Consider the following 15397-nt stretch of genomic DNA (forward strand, 5'->3'; position numbering starts at 1 on the left):
TCATCTGTAGATCAGTTTACTTGTTTCTCTGTTCCCTTCCTGCTACCTAAAACACTCTTGTGGCAATTTGTAGCTATTTTACATTTTGGTGAATTTGTGGTTTGGATGAATTTGGATGAATCTTATTTCTATGTTTTTGTACGATCTGCTTACGCATGATTGAATGATGTATATTTCCGTACAAATCACTTCATATAAATTCATATGAAATCATCACCTTGAAAAATAGTTGCATTTTCTTGTGAGATCTGGTTGGCTGAATCATGACTATGCTGCCATAAAATGTACATTTTATCAGTTCTTGCTTTCCCTAGAAGTTGAACCCATGACTTTGGCTTTGTTCTGTTTGAGCTACAGAAAAGCATGGCTTGTTATTGTTCAGGGCAGCCAATAAGTCTCTGAAGATTCTTTGCAATTGGAATAGGAGAGAAGCTTTGTTCTAGAGGTCAGCCAGGTGGTGTGTTCATCACATTACTCCAGATTGCCGCTCATTTGAGTAATGGTGGCACAGGCAGCAAGATGATTGAGTGGAAAATGGAAAAAACTTAAATGAGCTGGCAAAAACCTCAAATGCAAAAGAAAAATAACCCATTCAAACCTATTTCTCTCTGTTTATTTACCCTGTGGTCCTGCTGACAATGGTAGAGTCAGAGGCGACTGATTCAGGCCACGGGTCTCTCTCAGCCCCCTGTTCTGAGTTTTAAAAAGACTCAGTGGAGCGTAGCATCAGCCCCCATTCATCTGCTGCACACATCCCAACACACACATCTCATGAGTTATTCACAGGGATCGTGCTATGTTGATGTTTGTGAAACTCTTTTTGTTGCGAATTACTTTATTTTCTCCGCTTCTCAGTTGTTCACTCAGTTGTTTTTTTATCTGAAAGGGTTTCCGACTTCTAGAGCATGTTTTTTTAGGTTTCATTTGGTCTTGTTTGGAAGAGACTTTAGTACAACTTCACCCACATAACCCCATGTTTTAATGGTTTATAAACTTTAATTAAAGTCACAGACTCCAGGAAAACTGGCTTTTGGAGCAGATGTTGTGTAGTACCCAAAAGAACAAACCCTAATGACCCTGATTTGTCTGTATGTGTGTGTGTGGTCATGCGCTATGCCTATGTGGTTGTTATTTACCCTGGAGAGGAGGCTTTTGAGGTTACATGCGGATGTGTTTGTACAATAAGTATGGCAGCTTCTGGTAATGACTCTAGAACACAGACTACCACCCAGCAAATTGCAAAACAGTACGGCACCCTGTACATCTAGTTTACAGAATAAAAAGTAATTGTTTTGAATGAATACACATTGTAATTTGTGCCAATGGCGTTTAGCCCATTGTTTCTTCTATCTAATAATTTATTCAAAATGCAATTTATACATACAGTGACTTGCCTTGAAAACAATATTCTATGATGAGCGTGTTTTCTATTTCTGTATTAACATTCAGCTTTATGTTTTAAAAAATATATTTTAATTATTTTTGACTTGTTTATTAATATTTCCTTGAAAATATTTCCTTAAAACTGCTAATTTGCATATTGATGTTACAAATCTTTTGTCCATTGAATCAGTCATATGGAAACAACATTCAGAAACATACTGAATAAAAAACAATATTGTAATATTTATGAATTATTCATTCATTATATTTGTAAAAAAAAAATTTGTTAATATATTTTAAAGTTTATGAAACCATAATAAATGCATATGAATCAAAGATTACATTTTTGAAAATGCTGCACATTTTAAACTTATTTTAAAATGATTTTCTCTTTTTATGACATTCGCCTTTTTGTTAAACATAACATTCTCTTTCCACATTAACTGACTAAAATACCCACATGTAGTAGATTAAGTGTATTCACAACAATAAATGAATAATTTACAACAAACAGACATGATTTATTTTTCTCGGTTATTACACAAACAAAGCAGCAGAAAACAATTCCATTTTTCCATCGCTTTATTAGCTATTGCTTAGAAGCAATGACTAGGTGTTGACATTTCAGAGCTACTGCAAGCAGGACCGTTACTGGTGTTCTGTTTAATAGAGATTCAGCAGCTTCTGTTCTTGGATGCAGCTTCGTTTTGCAGGTGCAACTTGTCCAGTGTTGGTGGTGCTACAGTACCCTCAGGACCCCCTGCTGAATGGGGGACGGAGTCCAAGTACAGTAGCTCCCACAGGTGAAAAGTGCTGCTGTCAGGAGAAACTTTGGTGGACTTCTTTAATCTCAGGCTTGCTGGGTTTGTGTTAGTGTTAAGAAAAACCACCTGGCCCTGAGAAGCTCCTGTGGATTTTTCACTATAATGAAGTGAAAAAAATAGGCCTGTCCTGTCTGTTCAACATTTCAGTTTCAAAATATGACACTGCAGGGCTATTAGAACTAATAGAGATGGCCTTACCTAACACTAGGAGCTGACATTTCTGCAGAACAACTCCACTTTTTGTTATTATCTTTATATTCTGGGCTTTAGCCCTATTATATTGAGGAAACGGAGCATTGTCCATCCAACCTTTTTTAACAATACTTATATATAGGAGAAGGTAAATTACAGAGAGTTTGGTTTGGCTGAAGACACTACAGCAGAGAGGTTAAATTGAGACATGGAGAACATCTACTGTCAGCAAGATCACGGGCATTTTCCATCTTTACTGCCTATGGATAATATGAGCTGTCTTTCAACATTTTATCCAGCCGCAAACTTGGCCAAGTCCTCTGCTCTTTGACCTGGCGAGAGCTTCATCATATTTCAGCTCTAACTTTATTCACAGGTAATTGCATTGGTTCAAGCTAGTGTGCCAGCATACTTCACATTAATCAATACTGAAATAAACTTTGTGTCTTCAATCCAAGTAGAATATTTCCACTGTGTTGTATTTCTGCTGTGTTCTAGACAACGGAGTATGGTGCATGTTTTTATATTTGTGAATGGCAGAAGTGAACTGGAGAGGATGAGTGTTGAACGTCAGATAAACAGTTACGCAACAGGAGGGATCAAGAGGGTTTGGCAGTGGAGTAATGAGAGCTTAATCTGTGCATGGCAAAAGCCTTAATCTCCCGCCTCATCCTGTCTACACACACTCGTTTGAACACACAAACACGTCAGCGTGAGCCAGTGAATGTCAGACCGGAGGCTGAATCATGTACTACAATACCCTTGTTCGTTATGACGTATAACACTGAATGTATTTACATTTGAAAGCACTTTTTTTTTTTCAGGAAATATTGCACCGTCAGAAGGCATTTTATTAGGTACATGTATAATGCAAGCATTCCAACAACCTAAATCTCATGTTGAATTTGTGTTGCCTACTATTTCTGTTTTCTCATTGATGGCCATAACATAGGCTCAAAACAGCATCCAACCTGCACTGTGTATGCTGCACATTTTATGTATGCCTAAAATAACTTGATGATCTACTAGTTGTCTACAAAAATGTACAGTGCATTAAACAGCAGTAAGTTCCAGTTTTCGAATTTGATTGACCAATCGGTGCTCCAAGAGTGCCAGTTCAACAGCACTGGGACTTGTCACTATATCACTCCGATAGTTTCTGTTTGCTCTTTCCAGAAGAGTGACGATTTCTGCAGGTTACATCTTTCTATAATTCTAGTTGGTGGCGACAAGTGATTGCCTTTTGAGTGAATGAATTATTGACTCACCAGCTTAGTTCAAAAATACTGATTCATTTAGCAATGAAACATGTAACTGTGTGTGTGTGTGTTAATGAGTCATCTAATTATTCAGAAACACTGATTCATACACAAACACAGTAGATTTTGTAGTTGTCAATTTCAGGTTTACAATGTAAGTTACTGTTGTATAAAAGCTAAATCACATTTGAAATGGTGCTGGTCTAAATGTCATCATTATTTCTAGCTTATACACTAGTAATAACATGATTTTTTACATGATTTGATTATGCACATCAGACTTCCAAATAAGTTATTACAATTTTAGAGACTGAAACTGAACTAAATTAAAAATGCAAAGTAAATGTATAAACAATGTAGACTACTAAAACTACTTTTTATATTTGCATTTTGCATGCTGTTTGTTTCATATGCTATTTAAAAAAATATATAAAATAGTAGGTAGTATACGGTATATTCTGCACACTGAACACAGTATGCTAGTATTCTGTTCTGAGCATAGCCAAAGACTCTTTATGCAGGTGTGACTATCAATGAACTGGATATCCGGATTCAGTCAGTGAGCTCTGGCTGTGTGACTTCCTTTGACAGTCCGAGTGAATGGACTCTCTCTGCTGGTCTGAGAGATATTGAGAGAGATGTGGCCTCAGAGGCCCTTCTGTGTGCTTGACAGCATCCTCACATAGCGGTCTAACAGCAGTCTCATTCTTTTTCCCTCTCTCTTTCAGGCTACATTCTGAGTCTGGTTCTGCTCACCCTGCCCCGACAGCACCTGGTGCAGCTCTACCTGTATGTGCTCACTGCTCTGCTGCTGTTCGCTGGTCACCAGATCTCAAGGTGAGCGTTTAGGACTTTAGAAATAGAAAGAGACTGACAGAAAAGCTGCTCCCACCAAAACAACCCTGATAGCCATTAAAATTCCCTTAAAAACACTCTTTGCCATTCAAACAAGAGAGAATCCATCATGCATTTTGATTCAGTCTATTTTATATATTATGGTTGATTATATGTGACCCTGGACCACAAAACCAGTCATAAGGGTCAATTTTTCGAAATTGAGATTTATGCATCACCTGAAAGCTGAATAAATAAGCTTTCCATTGATGTATGGTTTGTCATGCAGGGCTCTAGATTCATTCTTCCCACTGGTCGCACTTTTGGTCGACTCAGTTGGTTGCACGAGCACATAATTTGGTCGCAATTTTTTTTTTTTTGCTACATTTGATTAATCAATGCATGCTGATGAACTTTTCGCTTTCACTTTCAAATTCGCGATCTTGGTGTCACGTTTTACAAGAAAAGATAATTGTCTGTTTTGTTTACATCTATACACCTTTAACTTTTTAAGACTAAAACAAAAGATGGATTCATTGTTATTCTTAATTAAAAAGCACAACAACAATAAAACAGTAGGCTAACAAAGTAGCTTGCATAACATTTATTAACAAAAATGAGGCATGGCATAGGATACATCACATGCTGTATTATATACTGACTAATAGATTACAGAATGTTTTTATTACAGAATAAAAAAATAGCGTAACTTGAGGTATATAACAGCAAATATAACAAGCTTTTCAAAACAAAAAGAAAAGTAAAACTAAACTGTCTGTCGCTGACAGGACTTGCATGCGTTTTTTTTTTTTTCTACAAGAATACCAACATGTTCACCTTAACTGGTTTAAGAAGCGGCCTTTTACTTTAGCTTGAAAACCAAATCCCCCGTTGTGCTCCATCTGTGGCGCGCACCTTCGCGCTCGTGCTGATGCAGCGAGTATAACCAGGCTCTACACCTGAAGCGCTTGCGCTGAAAGCGCCTCTCTTCACATTATCAGTGAAATCTGACTCCTGCTACAATGTGCGGCTCGGCAGCGCACGCTGTGTGAAGCAGACGTTTTGGAGCAGCGCAGACCATGCACTCGCACACGCGCGACCAAGTCAAATTTGTACTTGCACGTTCTAGAGCCCTGTCTTGATAGGACAATATTTGGCCGAGATACAACTATTTGAAAATCTGGAATCTGAGGGTGCAAAAAAATCTAAATATTGAGAAAATCGCCTTTAAAGTTGTCCAAGTGAAGTTCTTAGCAATGCATATTACTAATCAAAAATTAAGTTTTGATTATATTTACAGTAGGAAATATACAAAATATCTTCATGGAACATGATCTTTACTTAATGTCCTAATGATTTTTGGCATAAAAGAAAAATCAATAATTTTGACCCATACAGTGTATTTTTGGCTATTGCCAAATATATGTATGTACCTTGGATCTGCAGCCACCCTTTTAGTCTATTTCTTTGGCGCACCGCAAATTTTATTTAGCTGTCCAGTTATAAAATCTGTGTGGCAAGGGTGCATGACACACTGGACAACGCAGGGCGAATGCATTTACATTATAGTGAAGCGCAGATCAGTATTGATTTTAGTGTGAATACACAGCAGTCCTAACTTTTATTTTAGACAGTACAGTTTCATTAATAATGAGTATAAATTGATTTCATTTTAGACACAACACAGTGTGTTTTATTTGACTTAAAACACGGCGTTCATTCTTGAATGAATCCGAGTCTTTGAATGAATCGTTTGAGTGAGTGGTTCAATGACCCATTTGCTTTGCTCCTGAACAAATCAGCATTTTGAACGAATCAGTTGAATAATGACTCTATGACTCATTCATCAACACAATGACTTGCCGCCACCTACTGGCGATGTAACCTTCATAATTTAAGTATCCAATTGTTTCATTTTGTCACTCATTTCATATTTCTGTAGGCAAATCAAAATGTTTTTATTTAAAACATTAATCTCATTCCATAATGCAATTGCTGTGTTAATGCATTTACTGCCTTCTGAGCAGCATTAATTGTGTAAATGCATCTAAATTCAAACTTAAGATGCGGCTTCTGTGCCACAGTGCAAAGATGGCTTTGGTTGGTACTGATTTAATTGGTAACACCTATAATGTCATATTTTTCAAATATTGACTAAATTCAGGAATTTAATATTAAAGGTGACAGACATATTTTATAAAGTTATAAAAATGCCCTTTTCTATAAAAATAGCATGTATTATAATCCATGCGTAACATGTCGTCAGATAATGACAGTATCATATAAACTTCTCTATGAAAAAAAACTCGAAATAATAATAAAAACGGTAAGATAGCTTTATATTCACACAAAATAGATACTGGTCTGTGCTTCACCATAATGTAAATGTCATGCAGCTTTGCCACACAGATTTTGATAACTGGACAGCTAAATAAAATGTGTGGTGCGCCAAAGAAAATAGACAAGGGTAATGTGGCTGCAGATCCGAGGTACATACATATTTCTGCAATAAGCACCTAATATTTGCCATATAGAATCTATGCCTACACAGAAGTAAGCCCTGTCTAGGCGCTGCCCCAGTATGGTTTGTGTCAAACCATTTGTTAGTCTGGTTGTTTGAATAGAGGGAGATGAACGCAGTAGTTGCAATAAACGCTTTAACAGCGGATGACTCTTATTCTGTTGCACAAAACTGAAGACGACATGATGATGGCGCCATTTGATCGGTGCTTGACCAATCAGTGAAAAGGGGCATTTCATTTCCGCCCACACATGGAAATCGAACATTCAAGCTGTTTATCCATTTTCTACCCCTGAGTGTAAAAACGGAAAATCAAGGCGATTTCTTGTTTTTTTGAAAAAACGAAAATGGTGCCGTTTTCTCATGTTTCTGTTTTCAATTTTAAATCAAAAAACAAATGAACAGTGTACATGGAACACTTTTCTTTGTTCATTACAAAATGGGACTGACCCACTTAAGACCCTAACTCTGCCCTTAAAGGGATAGTTCACCCAAAAATTTTAATAACCCCATAATTTACTCACCCTCAAGCCATCCTAAATGACTTTCTTTTTTCAGACAAATACAATCGGAGTTATTTAAAAAAAACATGTCCTGGCTCTTCCAATCTTTATAATTAGGGGTGCACATAAGTGGTATGCAGGTGCGCATTTGTGACCAAAATAAAAAATGCGCTGTGTAAATAAGTTCAGACTACTCATTTGCATACCGACATGGTTGACAGCTGTTAATGCACAACTACCATTTTAGGTCAACTAACTGTAATACTGTATGCGATTTCCATTCGAACTGAAAGCATAAATCTAGGCTATTCACTGCTGTTTTCAAAGCACAATGCAAAACTGACATTTCATTCATTGACGCGCTTCACTCTTCACTCAGCAGTGCTAAAACCGGCAGCAAATATACTTACTTGTCAGCGCCTCGCCGAAGCTTGCTGATTTTAAGTTTGAAAATGATGAAAATTCATGTCTATAAAAGAGTAAATATTAGCATTTTATTTTTAAGTTTACTAAATAATAATTATTTATTATATTTTTTTATTTTGTTTTTAAAAAAAAAAACTAAATAAATGAAGTGCAATATTAATATTATCATCACTGTTATTAATTTAACACCACTCCCTCATGAACACACGTATGATAGTTAGCATAAGCTAGAGATTATGGTTTATAAAGTTTTAAATATGGACATTTTTCTTACACAAACGCATCAATTTGCTTCAGAAGGCCTTTATTAAAATAGAAAAAAAGCTTACTGTCACATCTTATGATCCTCGCTAAATAATAATTTCTTTAAAAAAAATCTTACAGACCCCAACAGTTTTGTTCAGTAGTGTATATTATATTATGCTATTATTTACTTGCCTTCATGTCTTTCTAACCTCTATGCTGTTGTTTCTACATGGAACATGAAAGTTTATTTATTTTGTATTTTAATACCTTAAAATACAAAAACTAAAACTATAAAAAAAATACTAAAACTAGCCAAAAGAGGATTTTTATTTTTATTTTTTTACTTCTATTAGCACTTATATTTAGACATTTAAATAATGCTGCAGAAAAAGATGTTTTTAATGCTTTGAAGGTCGAAAGAATGTTAAGATCTGAGCAGGCATTACGACAGACGCGTTACTTTACTGGAGGCTCCTCTGCCATGCTCATGGGTCCGCGATTATAGTGTGGTGTTTTGCGTTTGACAGCTGGCTGTTTAGTGTCAGATTAAGAGAGAGCTTTTAGCACATTTCTCAGCATAATGTGTGTCTGTAGAAAAAAGCAGTGGCTGCTCAAATTAAGATCACCCAAGTGTGGCAAAGCCATTACTGCCAGCTCGTAACTTACCTGTCTTCCTCTATTCCCTCTCTGCCTCCTTTAACGGAGCAGAGCCAAGCCCAGATAAGAATTTAAGCAAGCTTTGTAAATGTTTATTCAGGTATATGTGTGTCATATATGACATCCATTCATTCCTCTAAACGAGTTGATCTCCCAACTTGCCATGAGTCATGTAAGAAAAAAAATTATGTTGTTATATACAAAGCCATTTCAATAATCAAAATTTTCACCAAAAGCTATTGTAGGGCTTTAAAAGTGCACAGCTTTTATGGTACACTTTTATACTGCTTTAATAATACTTTTGCATAATTTTTTAAGATTGAAAGCTTCAGTTTCATGCATTATAATCATGTAATAAAGAGCAACCAGCACATTATTCAGAAATTCTTCCTTTGTGTTCCACGAACAAAGTTATACAGGACCTTTTTTCCACCACAAAAATTAGTTTTAGATCAAAAATAATTGATGGAGCCCCTGCAGAGCCCCTAGGGCAGGGCTCCTCAGTAGCTCCTCAAATGTTTGGCCCGCGCTAATTTCAAATAATGTGGCATGAAAATTCAAATGCAGCATCAGAAAGCAACATTAACTTACATCGTGTCTACACCGGACGCGAGTGGTGCGGTGCGACGCAACAAAATACAATAGAACTTATTATAATCAGTGATGCTGTCTACACTGGATGTGGCGCAATGCTGCGCGACAAATCCCTGACAGAAAACTGCTGCCGCGTTCTATTTATGACGTACTGACACAAAGTTCAAATGATTTGCAATGCATTGTCGCGTCCAGTGTAGATACTATGTGACAGCAAAAACATGGCAAGTGTGAAGTAAAGAAAAATGGACACGGAAAATAGATGATTCAAATGTGAATGGACTGAACAGTTTTGAGTGAGCGAGTGAGTGATACCATCTTTGTAATGGAAGTTGGTTCGCAGTGAGTTCACAGTTTTAACGTAAGTTTGCTTTAATTTATTTTCAAGATCTGAGGTAAAATATCTATTGCTTTCACTATGGATATAAACCTCGCAGAAAATAAAAAACATTTCTAAAATAGAATTCCGTGTCGCTTATTGTCACGTGTCGCTGTCGCGGGTGGTTAGGGCAAAAATTACATTGAAAAGATACTTTTCGTCTGGTTGGGACACACGGTGTTACAGTTTGATATATATATATATATATATATATATTATCAATATATATATTGATATATATATAGAGAGAGAGGTCAGTGGCCCTTGGCTTGGTATTGTTGGCAGAATTCGGCCCTCAGCGAAAACTAATTGAGGAACCCTGCCCTAGGGCTTGCAGACCCCTTATTAAAAACCCCTTAGCTAAGGGTGAAGAGTATTTTAAACTCCTGAATGTCAGTAGTGGTAGTCCAGATGATATGTGCAAAATTTGAGGTGATATGTTCATTTTTTCATAAAAGCATGAAACTTGGTACAATTGTATAGGTTAGGGCCCTGAACATTTTCAGAAATGGAGCCATTGCAAAAACACCTCATGGTTGTCATGGCGACCTTCTTACTTTCTGCCATAACCAAATTATGTATTTTGTGTCACATCTCCTGAACCAAACATGATAACACAGAAAAAGTGATGTCTACCCCTATATTTTGATGGTCAAGGATTACAATGATAACATATACAACAACATAAACTGTTCAAGTGAAGAGTTAATGGCGAAATCAGCAATGTGAGAAGGAAATCAGTATCTGAGCATCACAGTATCACAGCATTTACAGTAGTCCATATTATGGCTATTAATTTTTTCTTTCTTTGATAATTAGCTAATATTTTATTCAATAGCACAATAAAAGATTGTTTTCAAGAATACAATCATACATTTCAGAGATATAAAAAAATATATAATCTTAAGTAAATATATTTTTCCTTACCTCTCAGGCAGAGTCAGGCGGTAATGTGTTTCCAGTACATTCTTGTTCTCTCTCAACAATGCTCTAACATCACACACAGACGGCTCTCTCTCTCTCTCTCTCTCACACATAGACACACACACAACGTGCAAAACTTTGAACAGTCAATAGCAAATACTTAAACTAATAACAAAACATACTTACAGTCGCTGATTCATAAGCGCCAGTCAGAATTACCTCCTCTCCTAGGGTCACGAAACGGTCGTCCATAAAATGCGTTGCTGTTCTGTTGTAAGTAATCTTAATGATTTCTAAATGCATCTACTTTTGGAAGGCCAAATATAGTGCTTTTGCTTTCGCCCAGAAACACACAGTGTGTCCCTGACATGGCTGCATCAACACTACTGCGGTTACTGAAACCAAGCCTTCTTTCTTTGCATGAACATTTGGGCGGCATTATGCAAATATTTCCACATCGTGACGTAGACATGTGGGGGCGTGTTTGAATGAGCCGTTTTAGGGGGGCGTGGCAGAGTCTTAACTTTGATAAAGAATATCTCTTTGGTTTTGAGACTTTAGTCTTTGCAACTTCAGGGATCTTATCTATGCATGAAATGCTTGTAACAATCCAGCGAGAAAGAAAACTTGAACTCACATCATATGAACCCTTTAATTTACACATGCAATTGTATCACAGACAACATTTGGTAAAACCTCTAGACATCTCTGATCATTTCTTTATTACATTTAACCTACATATTACTATTTGTGTGCCACCAATTCCTCTACCAGTTACTTTTAGGCAAAACCTACTCTCCATTTCACCCTTCCATCTTTCCCCTGTAGTGTCATCCTCTCTTCCCTCACCCACCCATTTCTCATCTCTGGATGTAAATACAGCAGCTGACACTTTATGATCCACTTTAACTTCTTGTCAAGACAATATCTGTCTAGACGGGCAAGTGCATACTACCCCTTCTAACCTAAAAAGTTGCCCCATGTATCATAATCTTTACTGTATTTTTGCTGAGCAGTCTTTTGGGTGGCTCACCAATGTACTAGATTACTCTAATACAAAAATTAAGTAGGCTTGACCAAAATTTTTGTGGGGAGAAGAATTTATTGAAGATGGTAGCGTATCAGTTCTTCAATAGCGATGTTAGCATGTCTTCTTTCAAACAATCTTAACCCTTGTATGAATCCTAGCTTCTCCCAAAGTTCTGTCTGTGGGATATAATTTTATACCTGAAGACAAAAGGGCTAGAAACAGCAGATACTGTTAGGACCTTCCCGCTGGAGATCCTGCAATCTACAAGACGTTCCTAAGGAATGCTGTTCCTTTGTTATTCTAATGGCATGGACCATTTGGTTCACACCTTTATAGACACAGTTACATTATTTATTTCACAGAATGACCAACTGAACCAATCAGGTTTCAGGAGTGGCCATTCAACTAAGACTGCTTTACTGTCGGTCACTGTAGCCCTGCAGATAACGAAAGCTGATTCCAGATCATCAGTTCTTATTCTGCTGGATCTATCTGCCACTTTTGACACTGTGAATCAACAGATTCTCCTGTCTACCATCACAGATCTGCACTCCACTGGTTTGAATCTTATCTCACAGGTAGGTCTTTCAGGAGAGGTATCCAAAGAACATCAGCTGTTCACAGGGTTTCCTCAGGGATCAGTTCTTGGACCTCTTCTCTTCACCATATACACTACATCACTGGGATCCATTATGCAAGCACATGGTTTCTCCTACCATTGCCTGGCAAACATCTCGGCATTGATGAAGGAACATCACCTGCAGCTCAACCTGGCAAAGACTGAGCTTCTCGTTTTCTCTGTCACTCCGACTCTACAGCATGATTTCATCATCCTGCTAGGTTCATCAAAAATTATTCTTTGGTGACCAGCTGACCTTCAAGGACCATATTGTAAAGACAGCTCGATCATGCAGGTTTGCATTGCACAACATCAGGAGTATCAGGCCCTTCCAAACAGAGCATGCTGCACAACTTCATGCCCAGGCCCTTGTCATTTCTAGGCTGGACTATTGCAGTGCTCTTCTGGCTGAACTTCCATCATGGGCAATCAAACCTCGACAAATAATTCAGAATGCAGCAGCACGACTGGTCTTCCATGAGCCCAAAAGGGCCCACTTCACACCTCTCTTTATCTCCCTGCACTGGCTTCCGATTGCGGCTCGCATCAAGTTCAAAACATTGATGTTTGTGTACAGAACAGCCACAGGCACAGCACCCTCCTACTTCCTCCTCACTCTTACAAATCTACATCCCTCCAGAAGCCTGAGATCTGCAAGTAAGCGATGCCTTGTGGTAACATCACAGAGAGGCATTTTCGTTCACCTTTCCTGGCTGGTGAAATTATCTTCCCACAATCGCAGTAATTAACACCCTACACGTTATCTGACAGCAACACTAATTTAATTCCATACCCAACCTATTTGACATAAAAACTGCGACCCAAACCGCACCTGCATTAAATCTCCTGCATGAGGTAGACAAAACTCATTTATTAAAACTTTTATTCAAATTGTGAATAGATTAAATACAGAAAGCAAGCAAATAGCTCTCCCTTTAATATAATTGCAAGCTGTCAATCAGTGGCAGCGCGATTTGCTACATTGTTCAGTGTGTACTGGACCAAGCTGAAATAGTCTTGTTTATTGGACCCGCAACCCGCCCGTGCTTGTCACCATCCAACCCGCACCTGCACCCTACACATAAATATTATTCCACCCGTTACATAAAATATTAGCGGTGTACCCGCCCGCACGTAGGACTCTGGCTTCCCCCTTGTGGACAACATAATAGACAACTCTGGCCCCAGAGAGTGATTGAAAATTAAATTTACATGAAATATGTTTGAAATTTCATTCTGCATCTTCTGAATTAATCATTAACTGTTCACCTGATTGTGTTGCCGTCTGTGTGTGATGTTAGAGCATTGTTGAGAGAGAACAAGAATGTATTGGAAACACATTACCGCCTACCTGACTCTGCCTGAGAGGTAAGGAAAAATACACTTACCTGAGATTATTTATTTTTATATCTCTGAAATATATGATAGTATTCTTGAAAACAATTTTTTGATGTATTATTGAATAAAATAGTGAAAGTGACGTGACATGACATGTGGCCAAGTATGGTTACCCATACTCAGAATTTGTGCTCTGCATTTAACCCATCCTAAGTGCACACACACAGCAGTGAACACACACACACACAGTGAACACACACCCAGAGCAGTGTGTGTGAATTAGTTAATTATCAAAGAAAGAAAAAATGAATAGCCATAATATGGACTATTGTAAATTCTGTGACACTGTGATACTCAGATACCGTGATTTCCTGATTTCACCATTAACTCTTCACCTGAACAGTTTATGTTTTATGTTGTATTTGGTATCATTGTAATCCTTGACCATCAAAACATTTCTGTGTTATCATGTTTGGTTCAGGAGATATGACACAAAATACATAATTTGGTTATGGCAGAAAGTAAAATGGTCGCCATGGCAACCACGAGGTGTTTTTGCGATGGCTCCATTTCTGAAAATGTTTAGGGCCACAAACTATACAAGTGCACCAAGTTTCATGCTTTTATGAAAAAGTGAGCATTATTTTCACATATCACCTGGACTATGGTTGTTTTTTTGCTCAGTGGGACTCAGCTGAGAGTTATATAAGGGATTGTTCTCTCAGGAATTCTAGTCTGATAAAAACAGACGGACTGATGGTTCCACTGCTCTGCTCTGTCTGACTCGGGCTGTAAGTATAGATCCTCCACAGGCTGTGATGACTCAAGGGGAATGTCGCGCTGTGAGAGGTTAGAATAAGGTCTCTGTTCTCTGTTTCAGGGACTATGTGCGCAGTGAACTGGAGTCAGGCTATGAGGGCCCGCTGTACCTGGAGCCTCTGTCCATCAACCGCTTCACTACTGCGCTCATCTGTAAGTGCCTGACAAAATCTCCAAAGCATCTCATTGGCTGTTGCAGGATTGAAAGAAAGGGATTAAAAACTAAGATAGACTTGTGATGTCAGGTGAAAAGGTAGTTTTAGAGGAATAAGTAATTACATTTTGATAAAAGATTATAAAAACATTTTTTTTCATTAGAATAATGTGCACTGATGAATTAGTGCCATTAGGGCTGTCTGATATAATACCAAAATTATATATTCGTTTTTAATATTTAATTAGTGTAATTAATTAGTAGTAAAGTAATATAATTTGTTTAAATATTCATAAATGTAATTAAAATAAATACTATAATGACAATTAAATAATAATTAATAATTATCAAGTGTGAAAATGAGAATAAGATTTTTTAAATTTAAAATAATAAACAGTCATGCACTATGACTATGAAGTTGCATTAATAAGTTAAACAGGGCCAGTTCTGATTTCATGCTGACTTCAAATTAACATTCCAAGTCATGCTCCTGTCACATGCGAGTCCCATACTGACTCATTACAGCTCTTATTCCGTCGGAACGTGTGCTCATGTAGTGTCATTCTGGGGAGAGTTGGGTAGTTTTGCATGTCTTAGGATGTGATGTCAGAGGTCAAGGCATTTCCCACTCTTGTTCCCGTCTCATATGCCGCCAGCCCTGAACCACACTGTGCAAAAGCCAGAGATGCAGCTTT

At 37.5% G+C, this 15397-nt stretch overlaps 1 protein-coding gene across 3 annotated transcripts in view; it reads left to right on the forward strand.

Moving 5' to 3' along the window:
* The window catches only part of rnf145a (ring finger protein 145a), a 28892-nt gene that overhangs the window by 2157 nt on the left and 11338 nt on the right, over window positions 1–15397 (forward strand). For all 3 annotated transcript variants that reach the window (XM_058798866.1, XM_058798867.1, XM_058798868.1), the window contains exons 3-4: window positions 4387–4495; window positions 14610–14701. In XM_058798866.1, the coding sequence (XP_058654849.1) occupies window positions 4387–4495; window positions 14610–14701 (201 nt within the window). The remainder of the gene's footprint in view (window positions 1–4386; window positions 4496–14609; window positions 14702–15397) is intronic.

Source organism: Onychostoma macrolepis, chromosome 14 (genome assembly GCF_012432095.1).
Source record: "Onychostoma macrolepis isolate SWU-2019 chromosome 14, ASM1243209v1, whole genome shotgun sequence".
Lineage (NCBI taxonomy): Eukaryota > Metazoa > Chordata > Actinopteri > Cypriniformes > Cyprinidae > Onychostoma > Onychostoma macrolepis.